Here is a 20,767-nt window from a genome sequence, read left to right as displayed (position 1 = left end):
TTATAGTTGAGACTATAATGGGCCATACCATGTTAGCAAGCTCTTCCATCTAACCCTACACTTACTATGAAATGAATACATTCAAAGCAACATTAGACAATACTACAACATGTTCTATAAGATAAAAAATAGGCAGTAGACTGGTCTAGTAGTCTGGTCTTTAGTAGTGATACTGCAAAGCTACTTCTAAATGTGGCAACTTCTAAATCTTTTGTAAGCACCTACTATGCCTCCATAGCATCGTGACAGGCAGATATATACGTGATCACACATTTATATTGTGCCTTACGTGGTGGTGCTAAGATTAGGGTGTGGTAATGGCAGTGATTCTGACATTGTAATTAGCTTGAATCATCGTTAGCTCTGACAGTCTGCTGTGTCTGGAACTGATAGGCCCTCATTAGCCAGGCTGGGCCACAGGCTGGCCAGGACTGAGTCAATGGAGGTCTGTTTCACTCTCCTCCGCCACCCCCACAGAACACACACACATGCAGATACGCACACATGCACATACGTCTGCAAACGTAGCTTCTCTTGGAACAGAGCTGCATTAGGAACGGAAAGTCTTGGTATTCGTGGTTTGGATATAGAGCCTCAATTATTTCTGCAGACACACGAAATGATCAGAATATAATGAGAATTAATCAGAATAGACAAATGTGATCTGCAGAAGCCACTGTTGATTTATCCGATTGCTTCGTCAATGTCTACAGTCTTGAAACGTTATCATCTGTGTGGTGTTTGCTTCCAAGGCCCCAAAGAGAATACTTCACCAGTTGCTTCATGGCATATGTCATATAATGAAAAATCTAAGTCGGGGGGGTACAGCTTTGCTAACAATTAAACCAACCTTCTCTGATTTTCTCACCATCCAGTCCCGGCTGCTGAGCCCATCGAATACGCACAGTTCCCCTTCTACCTCAACGGGCTCCGGGAGACGCCGCAGTTTGTGGAAGCCATCGAGAGCGTACGGGCCATCTGCAGCAACTACAGCCGACAAGGCTTGCCCTCCTACCCCAACGGCTACCCTTTCCTGTTCTGGGAACAGTATGTTAGTCTACGCCACTGGCTTCTGCTGTCCATCAGTGTGGTGCTCGCCTGCACCTTTCTCGTCTGTGCCCTTTTTCTGCTCAACCCTTGGACCGCTGGCATTATAGTAAGTGTTGGAGAAAACACACCACATGCACAGAGACAAATGCAGTAACTACAAATATGTGGTATGACAATGCCCAGGGAAACACACGTAGCTCCATAGATTGCAGCAGATGTTCTGAGAGATAACTTTAGAGAAAGATACAAATGTGTCTGCTACTTACATAGAGAGAGAGAGAGATCTTAGCTTTCAATTATTTAAAAGTCAATTTCTTCCCTCTCTACATGTCATTTCCTGGTTTTTGCGTGTGGTCCAGAATGCATGTCAGGAGGAGAGAGTCGGAAAAGAGAAGGGGCTGGTGTGTGTTATCGTAGCCCCAGTCACCAGTGTTTATCTTGTGCTGTTTTGTTAGGACCAGTCTGTTTAGTCTAGTCCAATACTCCCAGACACAAATTCTGAAATAAATGGGAAGAGGACAAAAAGTTGCCCCAGCAACTGGCTCCCACTCTAAACCTATAAAATGTTTGATTTTATTTCCGTCTCTAACATTCATCCACTCTTGCTCCTCTCAGACAAGACGTTTCCAAGGATATTGGCAAACGTGTTCGCATACACAAGCCAGTTCTCAAAAACACTTTGAGCACTCTAGTGCATGTACATACTTGCACACACATACAGTATGAATGTTTAAACTCGCAGGTGATAATTCACACGGAAACACGTACAAAGAGTACTCTGGTTTTTCTCTCTAGTGGGTTGTATTTTACAACCGGCAGTGGCCAGGCCACCCGAACCTTGAAACAAGGGAGGAGGGGACTTCATGTTCATCCTCTTCAGGCCTTACTAGTAAGATCAAAACATCAGTTATAAGAGAGTTCTATCAAAGCCCAAAGCACAGGCAGCGATACAACATCAAACTCTCAAAGCCTTCAAGCCCTGAAATCCACCATGACCATGTAGACAGAGGCTTTGTGTAAATATCATGTCTTGTGTTTAGATTTATACAGTTAGTTTTTAATCCACTTGATTTTGACTCCTCTTAACACTTAAAATCTGAATGGGTCTCAGTACATTTAGAGCAGGGGTGCCCAATCCCAGTCCTCGAGATCTACTATCCTGCAGCTTTTAGATGCATCCCTACTCCAACACAGCTGAATCAAATGGTGTGATTACCTCTTTAGCATGCCATCAAGTTTGGCAAAGGCCTGATAACAAGCCATTCAGTTGATTCAGGTGTGTCAGAAGAAGGATGCGCCTAAAAGCTGCAGGACGGTAGCTCTCGAGGACTGGGATTGGGCACCCCTGATTTAGAGCAATCCTTTGTAATCTCAATCTGTGTTCCTGATTTATGTTTTATGTTATTTATAGAAAAAACATTGCTTAAAAGAAACAAAAAGGCAGGTGTATACAAGGTTTTACCTCACACAGAGAATTTTAGTAATAGTAAATGTAATATAATGCAAGAAAATGTGTTAAATCTAGTAACATCTTTTCCTCAAACTATTTTATTTTAATATACAGTATCTGCACACTTGTAATTAGATCACCCAAAATGCCCTTCAGAATAAAGTGGCAGACACACCACACAGTACAAATACCCTTTGTGGATGTGCACATACTCTGTGCTGGGTCACCTATAGGTGCACGTACACATAGTTACCTCCTCTGCCCACCTTAACCCTCTTCAAAGGATTTGGGCCCCGTGTAACCTGACACCTGTCAGCTGATAATAGCAGCTCCTGTAATGCTTTGCTCCGGAGTCTCCACAAACACACACATTTCACCCACATGTATGGTTACTGCTCAACACATTTATAAGGCAGATATACTCACACATATCACCCTCATGTGTTATTTCTCTGCCTCATCTGTCTTGTATGCAGTCAAATTTAAGGTCAAATGGAAGTTCACACAGTTAAAGCAGGGAATAATGATTTGTTCTTTCTATAATAAAACAGCATAAAGTAGAATAACTCCATTTGTGGTAATTAAACGCACTGTGCTCACAGACAAGTTTTACCTGTTTCACCTAGCAAATGTGCATTATAATTCTGAATTAGCTGGCATTTTCTTATCCCTTTTAAAGGTATTGTTTGTATCTTTTAAAGTCAAACATCGAAGAGAAAAAGACGATGTGTCCTGAAAAACCTACAGAAACCATTTGAATGGATATTGGATAAAATAAAACGGTTGCAAACACTGAATCGTGCAGGCTTTTTGTAACAACTGGCACTTTCTATGTGTAAAAATGTTTTAGAACTTTGAGTTTATTAACTACACAAGTGTAACTAAAGGTTCATGTAAATTGAACAACTACCCACATTTCTCACAGAAACTCTTGCTTTCTCTTCAGGTGTTGGTGCTTTCTCTCATGACTGTGGAGCTGTTTGGCTTCATGGGGCTGATGGAAATTAAGCTGAGTGCCGTCCCTGTTGTCATTCTCATCGCCTCTGTGGGCATTGGAGTGGAATTCACTGTCCATGTGGCCCTGGTAAGTTTAAAAATGAATTAGTGAATTTACTTACTTTCTAATCCTACATGCTGCTTGCTGGAATGGTGAGGTCTATTGCTGGATGGATTCAGGTCTCTCTGATGGTTGTGGAGAAAGTTAACCTTTTGAGAACAAGACATAAATTGTTTTTTGTTTTTTGTTTTTTCTATGTGTTGTAGGCATTCCTGACAGCCATAGGGGATCGTCACAAGCGGGCAGTGCTGGCACTGGAGCACATGTTTGCACCGGTGCTCGATGGCGCCTTTTCCACGTTTTTAGGCGTCCTGATGCTCGCAGGCTCTGAGTTTGACTTTATTGTCAGGTCAGTTACAAAATCAAACTCACAAGAAACTACTGCTTTAATTTGAACTTGAAACCATGCATATTTGCACATACAGAAGTTATCATATATATTTAAATAATGTTCTTAGACCATGCCTCAACCTGTATACCACACAGGAATCCACCTCAGACCCCGATCATGCATGACAGCTACTCACTTCTTCTTTTGCTTCTCCTCTTTAAATCTCATCCAATTTTCACTACCACTAGCAATTATTCATTATTATTTACTATTATTATTTATATTTTTTGTCTCTTTCTGGGGGATGATCTCCAGGAAACCTCACCAAAAATCTCTTTCCTTTTTTGTCTTTTCTTTTATCTACCTCTTCCTCCTCCTAATATCTGTCGTGCCTGACATTTTATGGGAAACCAGGGAAAGGGTTGAAAATTAAAGGTGAAAAATAGGTGGGGGGGAGTAGGCTGTAAGGGAGGTGACAGAGGGGAGCAAAGTGAAAGAGAGTGAGTGAGTGAGGGAGAGCAGGAAAGACCTCTGGCTTTTGTAATCTCCCTCAACTGGTTTAACTGCCCTCACTAGACATTTATAAGCAGGGAAAGGAGTAACAGAGTGGGGGGCAAGAGAGCAGTTGTACAAAGACAGGAGAAGTGGAAATTAAAACCGACACACTGCCGGAGCTCCGTGCAGGTGGCTGCTTTTGTGTTTGCACCTTCTTAAGCGTCAGACAGAGAGGTAGCGACCAGCTGCCGTTCAAGGGAGGAGTATGAATAATTCTGTATGTTCTCAACTCCTACAGTATTATGAGAAGTTTCCCCAGACTTTAGTGTGTAATTTAAACAACCTTATGTCTTTACATGGCCATATGTACACACATTCTTGGTTGCTGCCAGATGAGGTAGCTGTATGATTTGGCCTTCTTCTTTGAGAGCTAGAATCACTGAACTCCATGTGATCTGCAAGCGTTCATCTGTGCACACCCGCACAGTTACACAGTTCCCCCCTCGTATAGACACACCAACCTGCTCCCTGACCCTTTAATCATGGGGGTCAATGATGGTGCGCCTGCCAGTGAGAGAACACACAGATACACACTCAGAGAGACACATACAAACATACGCACACAAACTATAGAGGCCTATAGACCTTCTCTCCGCACCTCCAGTGGTGTGCTCTGGTCTCGGGCCTCCATTTAAAGGTTCTGCTGTTGTCTGAGCAAACAAAGCAGCGCCCCAAGACGGTGCAATAACAACAGGCCCAGCTCATATTTTTCTGCTTGCGCCGAAAGAAATGCTTCCCTGACTTTCCCCATCAGCCCTGTGAATGTTTTCACTCTAAACAGCCTGGCGGGGGCATGCAACCTGGTATGTGGGCTGGACGCGTGCACTCGTACATATGTGTGCACATGTTTCTTCAAAGGTGACGTGGCTTTTACTCCTGATGCTTTGTATGGAAATGCAAACCATAATTATGAAACTGTTATTTTAGCTCTAGGTAGCTATATTAAAAAAAAATCATCCTAGGACCGTAGTTGATCATTATCCAATTTAGGAAATGCAGTCCTTCTTTTGCTCCCTGCATAGACTATTTATCTCTATGCAACTAAATCCTGACTCGCTGTAATTAGTTAACAGAACTTTCAAGTTATTTCAAGTTAACTACAAAAATATGCTGCTCTTGTCTATAGATTGTGCCTCGCTGCCTCATCATTGCAGTATCAGAATTTCTACAAGTCACTTCATCCATCTTTTGGGTCGCTTTGCATTGGTTTTTGGGTTGTTGCTTTTTACTCGATCTTAGCATGTCTGTTACTTTCCAAGTAAACCAAATGGAAAGGGTGAGACTGTTTCACTGTAATTCGGTTTTCTAGAACTGTGCATGAAAGGCCACCCCTGCTGTGTAGACAGGGACCCTTGCTCCGTACTTGTGGATAGTCTTTTCCACAGTGTCCCTTCATTCTCTACACGCACACATCAATAAAACACAACTGAAGGATTAGTTATGAATGTGCACTTAATCTGAGGCCCAGCTGCATGGCACATCTACACCTTTGTTAGCTCCTATTTACACCCACCCGTGCACACACAAACAAAGAACATAGTCAAGAGTCAAGAAAAAGCCTTCATGGCGTGTCCCTGAATACCTGAGAGCTTCCAGCGGAAAACCAATGGGTGGCTGTGCGGGGTATGGGGTGGGCTTCCATAATGAAGGAAGCAGGGTTAGTGAGAGAGGGAGATTTAGAGTGGAGATTGGGGAGTCTTACCTGATACATTGGAGATTTAATTAGATGGAGTGGCTTGTGGAGTGGCCGGGAATTTCACAGGGGCTTAGCTGGAAGGAAGGGAGGGAAAAAAGCGAGGAAGAGAGAGAGAGAGAAAGGAGAGTGAGAGAGGCCAGGGAGGGGTGGCGCTGAGGGTCCCCTTCTCTTCTTCCTAGACTAAATTGTTTAAATTCTATACCCTTCACTTCATTTATTTGCTTCTCGCTTTTCTTTTTCTTTTCTTTTTTTTTTTTTTGGAGAGCTAGAGAGAGAGAGAGAGAGAGAGAGAGAGAGAGAGGCCCCTGTCCTCTTGTACCCCCCACCCCCCATGCCCCAATGTCACCCTCCCCACTTTTGCTCTCTTTTACCACTCCCCCTTCACATTCCTCACTGCTTTGTTTTCTCCTTGTTTGCTTATACACCACACACACCCAAGAGAGTACCCTCACCCCCCAATAACCCCCCACCCCCTGTCTTTTTTCCTTTCCCCCCGTGCCTTTGAATTAACCAGCTCTGGCTAATTATGTTTCCCCTTTCTTTTCTCTACATGGCTTCTTTAAGACTAACCCTCTTTGGCAGGACTTAGAAACGCACAAGGTACATTTATGTTTTGCTCCTCAAGACTGCAGTGCATGCCAGCCTGTCTGTGGGGGGTTTATATATGTGTGTGTGTGTGTGTGTGTGTGTGTGTGTGTGTGTGTTTTGGGAGTGGTGAGTGTCTTTGTGAAAGTATTATTTTGGGCATGTGTAATGGTTGATCTTGCACATGTCTCCCCACGTCTAAACCTCTGTGGTTTTGCGCAGGTATTTTCTTTGTTTCTTCAGCTTGCTTAATTTCACTTCTTGTGTGTCCTTGTTGGTATGAGTGACTTTGCTTAAATCTTTTATTTTTAATAAATGTTATTGTGTTGTGTGACGCAGAAGCCACAGGAAAGTGTTGTGTTTTACATGCATTTTTTGCTCATTGTGTTTATAGCTGATATTAAAGTTAATTTCCCTTTGTGAACTCTTTCTTTGTAATGCAGGTACTTCTTTGCAGTGTTAGCCATCCTAACAGTTCTTGGGGTACTGAATGGATTAGTCCTGCTCCCAGTATTACTATCATACTTTGGACCTTATCCAGAGGTAAGATCTTACAAAATGCAAATGCAAGAAAATCTAAATCAACCAGGACTAGTGACTTTTTTTTAAATTCAAAAGCCAAACTATAGACAACTCTCTGTACTCAACACTCAGGTATCACCAGTTGATGGTCGCAGCCGGTTACCAACCCCATCTCCAGAGGCCCCTCCTCATGTGGTCCACTTCTCAGTCCGTCCTCACCACACCACTGCAGCCACCACCACCTCTGGTGCAGTTTCAGACTCATCAGACTCAGAGTACAGCTCAAACACCACAGCATCTGGTATCAGCCAGGAGCTGCAAAATTCTAACCTGCACTCACACAGAGGACAAGCTCGAGCAGACGAGCAGCAGTACCACCTCCAGATCAGCAGGGGAAGAGCCAGGACAGAGGAGATGAGGAGGGGAGCATCAGGACATCGGCGCTCAGCTAGACAGCCTGACCCTCCAGCTTATACTGTGTCCTCGGTAAGAGAAATATGTCATATTGTGTCTCCTGCATGACTCTTTTGATTGCATATTTTCTCTTGCTTGTCACATTATGAAATGGAAAGATAATTTTGTTGTTGTTGTTGTTCCATATTTTGTCTTCTCTCAGGGTTGTGATCCTGGGATGCAGAATGGAACTACTCCAAACAGCAGCAGGGACCCCAAGAGCCAGGTGCACTGGCAGGGCCCGCCCCCAGCCCTGCCGCGCATGGACGCTTTTGAAACTGCTACTGAGGCTGGGGGCCATTATGGCTCACATAGCCATAGAGAACACTCAGCAGGCCACAGAAGCCGCTCTTCCCACAACCCACAACCTAGTCATCACCTCCCGCACCAACACCTCAACCCTACTCCATATGGCCAACCCATCACCACGGTGACAGCATCGGCCTCAGTCACCGTCGCAGTTCACCCACCCCCTTTGTCCAGCCAGACCCCTGCTTCCACTTACCCAGGATACGCTGCAGCAGACAGTTACTGCCAGTCAGGGACAGAGGGGCCAGAGCCTGCCTTCCAGGACCCACATGTGCCTCTCTACACCCACACAGGTACCAGGGGAGTCAAAGTAGAGTCCATGGAGCTCCAAGATTTGGAGTTTGAGGCAGCTGAGAGCAACAATGGCAGACGGGCTAGCTGAGGTGAGATCTTATCAAGTTGAGGAGCTTGACGTGTAGCACAACTGTCCTTTTTTTTTAAATAAATGTCTGTTTCATCATAAACCACTGACAGTATAATCTCCTTTGGTTTTCAGGTCTGGAGAATAGAAGTACTATGGCCAAAGATGGACTCTTCGGTATTACTGAGCAGCTGACCCAGTCTGGCCCAACCCAGCCCAGCATAGCCCAAGTTGGCTCACCACCAATGCTAAGCAGCGAGAAACTTGCCAGTGTTCCCATAATGGTGCTCATTCTTACTGTAACCCAGTGGACTATTGTCTTAGATATTTCTATCTATATTTAAAAGATGTATACATATGTAAATATGAACATAAAGTAGGTATAATTTTAGGAGCTGTACAACTCCTCATGTTAACAAACTGGGGCTGCCATATTATTTGTGGTGTGTACATGCATGTGTGTTTATGTTGGTGTGTGCGTGCGTGTGTTTGTGTGCGTGCAAGAGATAGATAGATCTCTGATTACTGTCGACCTATCTGTGGATCTGTGCCATTAGAAAACTTCATTTTGGCAAAAATCATCTGTCAGCATTCACTGCTGCTGCTGAGAATATTTTTTAAGTGATATACATTTATAACTCTATGCAAATCTCTCTTTAAACAAAAGAAGAGATCTATCTGTGTGTGTGTGTGTGTGTGTGTGTGTGTGTGTGTGTGTGTGTGTGTGTGTGTGTGTGTGTGTGTGTGTGTGTGTGTGTGTGTGTGATAGGAGTGTGTAGGGCTGTATAATGTGAAACAGCATCATAATTTTCTGGCTTACACATCAGATACATCCTCAGAACTGACTAACATTTAAACTCATTTAAAACATGAAGGAAAGTGTTAGAATCATCAAACAAAGCTATGGTACATATATATATATACATATATGTATATGTATATATATATATGTGTGTGTGTGTGTGTGTGTGTGTGTGTGTGTGTGTGTGTGTGTGTATTGTAAGAAGGTACGTTTGTAAAACTATTAATTTTATCACAAACCTGTGGTAGTTATGAAACATTTACTGTTTAACTTGACACGCTATGCGTGCTATTTAATATGAGCTGATATGAAGAATTTTAAAAGCTGTTTTTTAAATTTTGTTTAATTTTATCGCCTCGGCATTGGAACCTGTTTCTGCTCTCAGCTTTGTATCACTGTCTGTTAAGCTGGTTGTATTTTACTGTATGAGGTTATGTATTGTTTAACCCTAGCAGGCTCAAAACAGGTTCCGTCTTACATACTGACTTATGAGCAGTAAACCCACCTCAAAAACTCACTCTACCTTTACAGGGACATTCATGTTACTGATTCTGGAACAGGGTTAACACAGGGTGCTAACTCTGCACCCTAAGTGGTTGTGTCTAGTGGATAAGCTAAAAAAATCAGACTGTATACTGTATGACCCGATTAACCAAGGCACTTGACTGCATTTAAACTTTATTCACAGGAAGTAAAGTAGCTCTTTCTGTCCATCCAGTAAGCTAAGCCCATGCAGCCTGCTAAGGGCTAAGCCCTATATGGCCTGACAATGCGCTCCATGTGTGTTACAATGTGCATGTGTGTATAATCGTTCGTGTATGTGTGCGGGTCCATCATCTTACTGCCTATGCTCAATTTAGTGACAGTAAAGAGAGCTGGTTCCAGTTTAGCAACAGCTGTCGCCACTGTCTTCATCTCACAAAACATCCACAGCTAAATGCCACGACACTAATTGGACGTCTCCCCTCAAAATGCTGCATTACACAGCACAGAGCCTCAGGGGTCAGAGTTTACACCGCCAGCCCCTCACTCCACCACCAATGGCCATTTTATACCTGCATGTGTACCCATAGACTCCCCATTCCCCTTTGGCACCCCGTGAGTACCCTCCTCAAAACCTTTACACTCATATCCTGTTAAACACTTGTAGCTTTTCCCAGAAATCTTTGCAGTTTTTCTCGTCCTGTTACATCAGCTGCTTGCATGAAATAGGTGGTTGTTCTCTTTGTTTTGTTTTTTATGTTTTTTGTTCTGTTTTCTCCCAGTGTCACATTGGCAGTAGCGGAGAGAATCATAGCTGGCAACTATTTTATTCATTTTAAATGTTTTTTGTTTGTTTTTCAGTCAATTGCGATATTTATATTTTTGTAATATAAAAAATGTTTGTTGTTTTTTTTTCTTTCATTATTGTTGTGATGTGGATAACAAATGCAGGGATTTTTATGTCTATTGAAAAAACACTATTACAGTTTAATGTTTTTACATTAATGGATTTTGATCTGTATAAAGTGCTTACTAATGTTAAATAGGAAAAAAAGAGTATATAACAATATTACACTACAGGTCTCATCATAGCTCTTAGAGGATTTTAAAAGGAAAAAAAAAATTGGTTCTTCCAGACTGCCTTTCTGGTCTTGCTTGGCGTGGATGTATGCTGTTTTCAGTTACAAAGATAAATGTATGCCATATAATTTATTTATATGAAAATTTATTTTTGTAGTGTACATAGTAGTTGTCAAGGTATTTGACAGAAGTATATTTTTAAAGAGTTTATATGTAATGATATACCATAACAGAAAAAAAGCCTTAAGGTGCACACTTTCATTGCTAACTGTCTTGTTAGACAACATTGACACCTCCCCTTCAGTATTATGTTCCGATCAGCTGTTTCTATGGGTTTGTCGAAAGCTAGTCATGAAAGTAGAAATTGTACTAGCTCCCTAAATATTAATGTTCAAACACTGATAGATTTCTAACAAATAAAAATATAACTTATTTGTCTTTTTGTTCATAACTTTAATAAATGGAACTTAAAACGTTTGCTTTGGTCTGATTGGTTGATTCTTCTCCAGATAAACATGATCTTCTTCCACCCCTCTCTCCTCCCTCTGACACGTCCTGCAGTTTTAAACTCTGACATCTGGTCTGGAGGCCTGCAGCCCTTCCCCAGCAGCCCCAACCACCTCCACTCCGCTCCTCATTCTGCATGATTTTGATTGACAGCTTTATAGACTGCAAGGAAATTGGTTGTAGTTACAATACAGCTGGCCTGTTCGGAGTAATGAAAAAGGGCATGTGGCCTTAAGCTTGCTGCAGTGATGGTGAAAGAGTGCGAGCGCCTTGTCAACTGCATGGGTGGCAGCTATTTATTCTCATATTCGAAGGTTGTGAGAGAAAGTTTTAGCCACCCCGGAGGAAAGTGCTTCAATCAAAATACAAGTGTCCTTTCTGGTGTTCTTAACTACAAATACAAGAGCTATTTTCCTAAGCTGCAGTCTGAACCTGGACCTCAAGGAGGCTGAGGAACTCGCTGACCCTGGATCAGCAGTAAACGGTGGGCAGTAGGCATGTCATTATCTTTTAAAGCCAATAAAGGCACACAACTCTCCTGCATCCTGTCCAGCCAGTGCAAAGGGGCAGGCTGACAACTTACAAATGACAGGGTGCACTTGGAAAACTGGGTGGTAGCCTGTTGTGTATCGTGTTCTGAACTTTTCTAACTAGACTTGACTTTTTTACTTTGCTGCTTGATGAGAATTCAGAGCCGAGGTAATGTGGCACATGCAGATTGTGATGTGGCACTTAAAACAGTCAAATAGGTTTCAAGCTCTTATAGTCTCTCAAAAATCACAATTCAAACCATTAATGAAAAACAAGTTGCTGAAAGGTAAATCATCGTGGTTGTTTGTAGGTGACATGGTTCACTGAGTTCTAATGTTGTTAAAGTCGCTCGCACCAGCATTTCCCTCATCTGCTGGAGGACCCCAGGTCACCAAACCTGCACACCCACCTCCTCTGGCCCTGCCTTACCCTTTAGCCCCCCCTCACCTCTAAGCCCCTTCACAAACACATGTATGCGCACACACTAAGAGTTGCCCTCAGAGGTGGAATTGCACATATTCTGAAGAGTACTTCACCAAAGCTAATGAGCTCCAGGTTGTTAATGAATGACTGTTTCCTGTACCTGTCCTCTCAACAGAGAGAAAGGGAGGTTGTTTGGCCATGGCTCTCTGCCCAGGGTGGGCGACAATGGAACGGAAATGCCCCATACAATGATAGCTTTTACCTTTTTAAAGTTTTAAGCTGTTTTTTTGCCCCCTTTCCTTTCTCATCGCCACCCCACACTTGTGAGGAGAATTCCACAAAGAGGTTTATGGATTCTTCTGTTCCACTCCTTCTTTTCCAACCATCTGTCTCCCTCCTCCCTCTTTCCATCCCTCACTTGTTCCCTGAAAGGCTTGTCCATCATCACCTGCCAGCAGAGCTAAACCCTCTAAGTGTATGCTCTCCTTTACATGAATGATTGCTCTGTTGACATGACTGCATGGGACACACACACACAGAGCGAGATCCAGGGAAGCAGATTTGCACATTCTTTATTAAAAAGGGAGTTCAAGAATAAATCTGCAAGAAACATCACATAGTGTTGTGATTCAACTCCAGGTCCAGACGAATGGGAGTTTTACCTTTGAGGCCTCACAGACACCTTGAAAGGCATTTAACCGTCGACTTGTGTTTGCTTCTGTGTCCATGTGTCTAACAGCAATGATTAAGCACTGTTTACCAAACTGACGTCAAGATCGCTGGAGGTTTGTGAATACCTGAGTCGAGAAAGAAAGGCATGCATCAGTTTCTACTGATCATTCATCAAATCAACATTAAACACTTTAAGATGGTGCCAGTTTGTTTCAAAAGGCATTTGAATGGCATTTTAAAAGGGGTTTTCAGTCATTCACTTAATTTTTTGTCATCAGTATTTTGATAATAAGATAATCCCCAGGCATAGGGTGCTAAATATGAGCTAGACGATCCTTAGCTAAGCTTAGCATTTAAGCTAGAAACAAGGAAGAATAGCTTCTTTTTTTCCATTTATCTGTAATTTATTAAAAGCATGCAAATATTTCTTTTATTTGCTTGCAATAAATTGTTTTTTAAGGGAAAATTATTTTTAAGGGAGATTTAGAAGCTCCACTGTCATTACAACACATACCTCTTCTGTGCGGATCTATTCTGTAGGAGCAACAAGGTGGGTGGTTTAGGGAAGGTTTTGCTAGAGTTCAGCTCCATTCTGGGACCTGTTTTACTTGGCTGACTGCTTTATCTCCTGCAGAGGAAGATAGCTGTTCTTTCTACAAGAGTAAGCCAGATGATTTTTTTAGGTCCAAGTCCCCAGTGCCCAGATTTACTCAAGTGTTAAAGAGCAGTTCAGCAGGGCGGGCAGTTGGATAGTTTAAGAAACAGGTCCCTGTGAAATATCTGAGAAATATGCAATTCACAAATTTGAGAAAACAGTTTATCAGGATGCTAATTCTTAGTGGCTATCTGTGCTGGATTTCCTAATGTTGATAAAGTGAAAGCCCTTGATTCTTGAAAAAGTTGTTTTCAGAATTTAATCAATAGTAAAATCAGGTTTGACCTTTTAAGGATCCATTACCTGTTGTGGTTTATGGGTTTTGTCATTGTCATGGTTTTTGTTTTTTCTGTGTTTAATTAGAATCACAGAAAATGTTTTTGTTTGCCCCTTTTGTATTATGTTATATTTGCGCTAGTTCTGTAGAGTTTGGTACTTAAGTTTATTTTTCGAGCTTTTAGTCTTGGTTCTCTTTTAGTTCTAATTACTATTTATAATTTTAGAATTCTGTTAGTTATTTTTTCAGTTAACATTTCCTAATTTACTTTGGTAATCACACATCTTGGGTGTCTTGTAGTTTTACTTCTTCCTGTGACTGATTGTCCATGTTGCTAGCCTCCTGTGCCAAATTCCCCGATTGCCCTGACGTGTATAAAAAGTCCTGTCTTTGCTGCAGTTTTTGTCACATTGTGCCATGCATTCACTGTATTCCCGTGGCCTGTTCTTGCCTTTTTTTTAGCTATTTTATTTAGATTACCCTTCGTTTGTTGTCTTTTCTGGACTGGAACTAATTTCTAGCTTTCTAATAAAACTTGCCTTTAGTTTATCTCTCTGAGTCCTCACTCTAAATTTGAGTTCTTTAACCTCACAAGCCATGATATTACCTGACTGACAGTCTGATAAGCAGGTTATGCTTATATAAATTTAGATTAGATTTTGCAAAAAAAAGAAGTGATGTGTCTCAACAACATTGGGTTGGATAGATTGCCATGATGCATGTGTATGCTGAACATGTGCCCCTTAGAATAATTACGAATGCAGCGACTCTCGAAATCCCTTTTATTAGAAATTCAAAAACTGATCAAATAAACATGTAGCGTATCATAGCATGGTGAAGATCATTGGTAAAATGCTATTCAGCACATGGTCTACACTGAAATCTGGGTGGCATGATGCTGCAGTGGTTTGCACTGTTACCTCACAGCAATAATGTGCTCAAACCTCATGGTTGGCGAGGACTTGGCGAGGAGTTTGCATTTTCTCTCCATGGGGTGCTGCAGCTTTCTTCCACAGTCCAAAACGCAAAACAGTTAATCAAAACAATTTCCAAAGTCTTGGGCATCACTACTTTTATTACCATCTGTATTAGGGCACAGATCCCTGCCTAATAAATCATCCACAATGTTTTCTCAGCCAATCTTCAACACTGTATTTATTTCTGATTGAATTTTCTGATTTCCCATGGGCCTCCCTGCCCAGTTCTTGGTTCAACATATGCCACCACATTCTTTTAAAAAATAAATAAATCCTGGAATAGCCCAGGAACACATTTTTCAAACAACATACTACAGCTTTCCAGGAATCATATGAGAAATGAGAGAAAGAGAGCTGGGGAGACAGAGTAGCAGAGACATCCAGGACAGCGAGGGAACCACATCCAGTCTTAAAAACAGCTGATATGATCCACTGTATTCACCCAGCAGCATTCAGAGGTTTCTGCTGCAAGATAGTCGCCTACAGAGCCAAAATTCAAAACCTTTATTTGATTAAGAAATGTATATGCCATTATTATTGTTATTGCTGGCTTATGGTTATTGGCTATTGTCTTCCCCAACTCAAATGCTGATCTCCTGATTTTTCGAACTCTCACAGCCTCATATTACTTCTGTAGATCCAGACCCCCCCAGATCTATGGCCTGAAACAGATCGGTTAATTTGGAAATAGCCCGAAAAAAAGAAACTGAGGATTGGTAAAAGAAGCGTGTGAGCGAGAGAGAATCGAGTAAAAAGTGTAATCAAGTCAAGAGACTGGAAGTTAGGACAGATGGAAAATAGCAGGAGTAAAAGAGTGAAGGGAGGAGGGATGGAGGATGGTTGATGGTGGATGGGAGTAGCCGTATGAGAGTAATTATAATGACTGATGTTGTTTACTCCCATTTCCCTTCGCATCATTTATTCTGTGAGGTGGAAAACCCACCCACTCTTTCTTTGCGTTACAGACGAGCGCTACGGAGTGGTGCCAAGCCATGCCATAATTTCTTCTCTTCCGCTAATACTGGAAACATTTATTCTGCCCTCAGCTTCTCTTTTTCTCCTTCGCTAATATTCTGCTTCCATCTGACGTCTCTCGTTTTTCTCTTTGCTAAACTTTCCTTTGTCTCTATCCATCTCTTTCCCAGCTCCCTCTTTCCAGCCTTTTGTTTTCACTGCTGCTGTGTTGACACGGCTATGTGCGGCTGCTGCGAGCACATGCAAGATGTTAGCGTGATGCACGGCCGTTTACACTGCAGATGACAAACTGAGGTTGGATGCTGTCATCCTTTCTTCCTTTTGTTTAATGTAGTCCTGGTGGCATGCACGCACACACACCAGATGAGCACACACCACCCACCTCTTTGTTTAAACAATTCTGTTTGTCTTTGCCAGCCAGCGAACATGCAACAATGTATGGAAACAGATGTATCATCTGAAGATGAAGGAGGGGGGTCAGAAGAGGGAAAGAGCAACAGAAAGAAACCCACAACTAAACATTTTCATCTGTGTCTGGAAGAGTTGAGAAAAGACATGATATGCCAAAATGGAGCATATGATTTTCACATATATGCACCACTTTGTGTGAAGGCGGAGGACTTAAAGTTGTTTTTTTAAAAGATGGAAATAATACGACTACAAATTAAGTACAGTAAATCTGGGGAGGGTCTTTCCTTGGTGATGATGGTAAACACTTTGGAATTTGCTAATGATCACCCCATTCACAAAGAGAAGAAGAGAGGAGAGGAGAAATATTTTTCTCTTCCATGTGTGCTTATTGATTCTGGCACCATGACAGATGCTTAATGAGGAACAGGGCTGGAAGGAGGCTCTGAGGACCCCAGAGAAGGAGAGAGTCGGTCTGCAATATATATACAGATATGAGTGTGTGAATACGCGGAGATGAGCCCCCGAGTATTTGCACACCACAAGGTCATAACTTGTCTAACGATCGGTCTTTAAACGCTCCTTTTGTTCCTTTACAAAACTTAAAGAAGGCAGGATCCTGTCCTTCATCTATATGTCAAGTTTGTTAAGTCTACCTCAGTCTTTCAGTTATCTCAGCTAATGACAAAGATTAACAACTAGAATAGGGATGAAACAGATGAATAAAATACACATATAGATATAGATGATTAAAGAAAAACGATATGCTTTTAAAAAAGGATATTATGAATCCCAATTCAGTTTTGATTTCATCACATCCCTGCAAATGCAATGTTACATTTGATATATACCAAAATTTATATCTGTGAATTTTGTCTGAGTCGCCACTACATACAGAATAAAGACTTAGAAAAAGCATTTTTTAATATATCACAAATGTATTAAAATGCTCCAAAAGTCACAAACATAACTAAAGGTTACAGCTCTGTGACTTGAACTAATGTGGCTGAAACCTAGCAGGCCGCTAGCAGCTACGGCCACCTGTGTTGCCTGTTTCTGCTGTAAAAGTGGCTCCCATGTTAAATCGCCCATGTCTGCATCATTAAAATAAATCTTTAACTTTGATTAATCATTCATCTGGATACCGGATTTTGAGAAGTAGACACTTTGACTGACATGGGCTGAAACAGGTAGCTGTGCCAAGTAGCTGTCTGCTAAGTTTCGCCTCTGCTAAATGTGCTTTATGCTGTGTTTATGTGGCACAAGACATTCGCACTTCAGTTAATGTGAGTGATTAGTAAAATCAGCTAATAAACCAAACTTGCTTGCATTAGCCAATAACGTGTGCACCACTTTCTCGTCCAAGTATGGTTCCTTCTAGCTTAAAAAACCCCCCCACAACATTGTAAAACACTAAAACAGAGACTTAAAAATGTAGTGAGTACAAAACCGATGAATAATATCATGGTGGCTTTATTCCTCTTTGATACAATATGTGTGAATGATTAGCTTTCGTGGTCATTCTCAAAGCACCATTCTGTTGAACTGCAGCGTTTGGAACATGTACACTTACTAGCTACTCTGTTCGGTACAAGTTCATCATACCAGGTTGGACCCACCTTTTGCATTCAAAGAATTGAGATCTGGTGACTGTGGAGGCCATTTGAATACAATTAACCCACTGTCATGTTCAAGAAACCAGGTTGAGAGATTGTTTGTGCTGGAAGCAGCCATCAGAACCAAAATTCTGATAATGTGATGCTACTTGCATTACTAATATTATAAAATTTTTAGTACCATGAGAGCACAGCAAGAAAACATGGTTCCAATTCATCATACGCAAGGAAATAAACAGGGCTGAGGTAGAATACATTTACTCAGACCAGTATTGTTCTAATATTTAATTATTTGTTCATTTTAAATGCCTCTTAATTTTGTAATGTTCCTCTATATTATTGAAAATTGCATCAAAGTGTGCAAGAAAAATACCCCTCACATATTATGAGGCAGGGTGGATCCATGATTTCATATTTCCATGCTAAATTCTGACCATACCATCTGAGTGACCCGGCAGGAATGGAGACTCATCAGACCAACCAATGTTTTTTTCAGTCTTCTCTTGTCCAATTTTCTTGAGCCTGTGAGAATTTCAGAATTTGTCTTGACCATGTGTGCATGCCTAAATTCTTTGAATTGCTGCCATGTGATTGGCTGATTAGGTATTTCTGTTAACGAGCAGTTGAAGAAAGTGGCCACTGAGTGAGTGCATTTGTGTGTTTATACAACTGTTCATTGTTTATTCCTACAACAAAATGGGAGCTTCTGTTACTGCTTTTAGTGTTGTTGTGACACACTACGATTTTAGTTGGTTTCATCTGGCCACCCCTAGGAATATTTTAGAGGCGCTAGAGTCAAATATTTGCTTGAAGTATGTGTCTGTGTTGCTAATGATGAAGCGATGCAAACTTACGCATCTGCTAACCGAACCCCTCAAACACACACACCTACATATGCACATTCAAACCTAGATTGGAAGCTGTTGGAGAAGGTTTTTAGAGCAGGAAGTGTGTAATTATTGTGGACAGAGGGGCAGATAGATGGATGTGTGTGTGTTTAACACTCCCACTCTTTTCCCCTGCAATCTACTGGACTAATAGAAAGCAGGTGTCCCAGTGTGTGTATGTATGTGTGTGTGTGTGTGTGTGTGTGGTAATTGTGTCGGTATGAATTCAAGAGTATGTGTGTGTGCACTGTACAGTATGTCATGGCAAAAATGTGCACACGTCTCTGGTATCAGCTTGTTGAATTTAGGCGATGAATGAATGACATGAACAAAGTTGTGTTGCTGTCATTTTTAGCTCAAGTGGAGTCTTTAGGGGCTCAACAGAGCCAGGAGTGATTCCAGCTTTGGCAACAGCACAATCAACTTTTAGCTCATGTTCGTTAAACTAGTGATCCGACTTACATAAATAGTTAAAAGTGTTCACTGCAATAATGAATATATTTATAATGTACTGTTTTAAACTCTGGCAATCAATCAAACATGGATTAAACTTTGCTTAGAGAATTTCTGGGCTTGAAACACAAATTGTGGAGTTCAAAGAAAGTTTTTACATTTCTGGATTTGACATTGAGAGGGGCAATTAGAAGCTAAAGATGTCAGCCGTGACAGCTGCCAGAGTTTCAGTGCTGATTTCTTGCTTTTTTCAACTAACTGATTGCAAATTTTGACTTTCAGCTAAGCCCAGAGAAATGGGAAGAGTTACGTCAGGAAGCGCCAGCGTAAAGCCTTTGCCAGATCAAACATTCACATCATCAAGAATGAGATTTCCATGTTGGATCGATTGAGACCTGGTTTAACAATGAGCGGCTCCGGTGCTGTTGGCCAGCAAGGTGCCGGTGGAAGGCAGCAATAGAAGGAACGGCAGGAGTGCGGAGGGAGAGTAGGGACTTTAAAAGTCTATTAAAGGGAGAGAACTGGCTGATGATAGAGAGAAGGGAGGCTGTGGGCATTGGAGGTTGATCCAAGCTGTTCTACCATGGTGTAGATAGGAAGAGAAATGGAGCAAGTGTAATCTTGAAGTAACAGGATGTGAATAGAGGTGAAGAAACTATCAGACAGGATGATGAGTTTGAAGCAGGAAACTGAAAGGGTGATATCGGTGCATATTCCCCACAAGCTGGATGTCAGTCAGCAGAGTAAGAGCTATTCAGGAGTAAATCAGATGAAGTGAAAGAGAGTGTCCAAAAGGGGGAAAGGGCAGTGATTGGAGGAGACTTCAGTGGACATATAGGTGAAGGGAAGAGAGATGATGAGGAGGTTTTGGGTAAGTATGGTTTTAAGGAGAGAAAGGCAGAGGTACAGACAAAAGTAGATTGAAACCTCTACATAAAATGTTTCAATCTAAAAGAGATGCGAGACTTCAAGGACATGTCATAAAAAAACGCACACAGTACCAAAAAAGCACTCTATGAATACATTCAAACATAAACATTTGTGTAAATACTTACAACCTCATGCAAAGTTCCTGTAAGTATTCAAGTTCACTTCACTGTAGAAAGTGTGTATTTGTGTGTCCATGCATGCCTGATAGTGTGATGGTGTATACAGACTGTTTCACATTGGTCCAAGAATCGCTCACCCTTTCTCAGCCAACCCCCAGCTTCCTTCTCAAAGCAATAAAGAAAAATACTTTAAAATGCCTACTAGTGCCAATAAAGCATGTACCCTTGTGACTACATGTGTTTGTCTACGAACGAGAGAATAGGATAGAGTAAATACATTTTTGTATATTTGTAAGGTTATTAGATGCCATGTATTTTACCTTATTACATGTTTAAGTGTCTGCAGTTGAAAGACGTGAGAAGGGTTGTGTGAGGTGGGAGGTGTTCCTCTAGGCAGAATTTGAAACACTTTTTCTGTGACTGTTTGCACCAAGCACTATAAGGCAGTGGAACTTGATTTCCTTCTGCATGACAAATTTTCATATTCTGCTTTTTAACATTTTTGTGTCCTACAGCAGAGTTTAAAGCACACTTCAAGTTACTGAGCGTGACCTCCCTACTATGTTTGTGAATTTGGTGCCTTTTGAAAACATTTTAATGCAG

General features: G+C 41.6%; 1 protein-coding gene across 1 annotated transcript in view; it reads left to right on the top strand.

Annotated features, from left to right (window-relative positions):
- ptch1 (patched 1) overlaps positions 1 to 11,211 on the top strand; it is a 51,422-nt gene extending 40,211 nt beyond the window's left edge. The window contains exons 18-24 of the mRNA XM_085425820.1: positions 876 to 1,156; positions 3,447 to 3,584; positions 3,764 to 3,906; positions 7,168 to 7,267; positions 7,379 to 7,732; positions 7,863 to 8,391; positions 8,505 to 11,211. Of these exons, the coding sequence (XP_085281946.1) occupies positions 876 to 1,156; positions 3,447 to 3,584; positions 3,764 to 3,906; positions 7,168 to 7,267; positions 7,379 to 7,732; positions 7,863 to 8,390 (1,544 nt within the window). The 3' untranslated portion in view covers position 8,391; positions 8,505 to 11,211. The remainder of the gene's footprint in view (positions 1 to 875; positions 1,157 to 3,446; positions 3,585 to 3,763; positions 3,907 to 7,167; positions 7,268 to 7,378; positions 7,733 to 7,862; positions 8,392 to 8,504) is intronic.
- The last annotated feature ends 9,556 nt before the right edge of the window (positions 11,212 to 20,767 follow it).

The sequence above is a fragment of the Rhamphochromis longiceps genome, linkage group LG12, assembly GCF_057381845.1.
Source record: "Rhamphochromis longiceps isolate RC_006_pf linkage group LG12, R_longiceps_female_GT1.1, whole genome shotgun sequence".
Lineage (NCBI taxonomy): Eukaryota > Metazoa > Chordata > Actinopteri > Cichliformes > Cichlidae > Rhamphochromis > Rhamphochromis longiceps.
The sequence above is the reverse complement of the archived record's forward strand: the minus strand, read 5'-3'. Positions and strand labels throughout refer to the sequence as shown.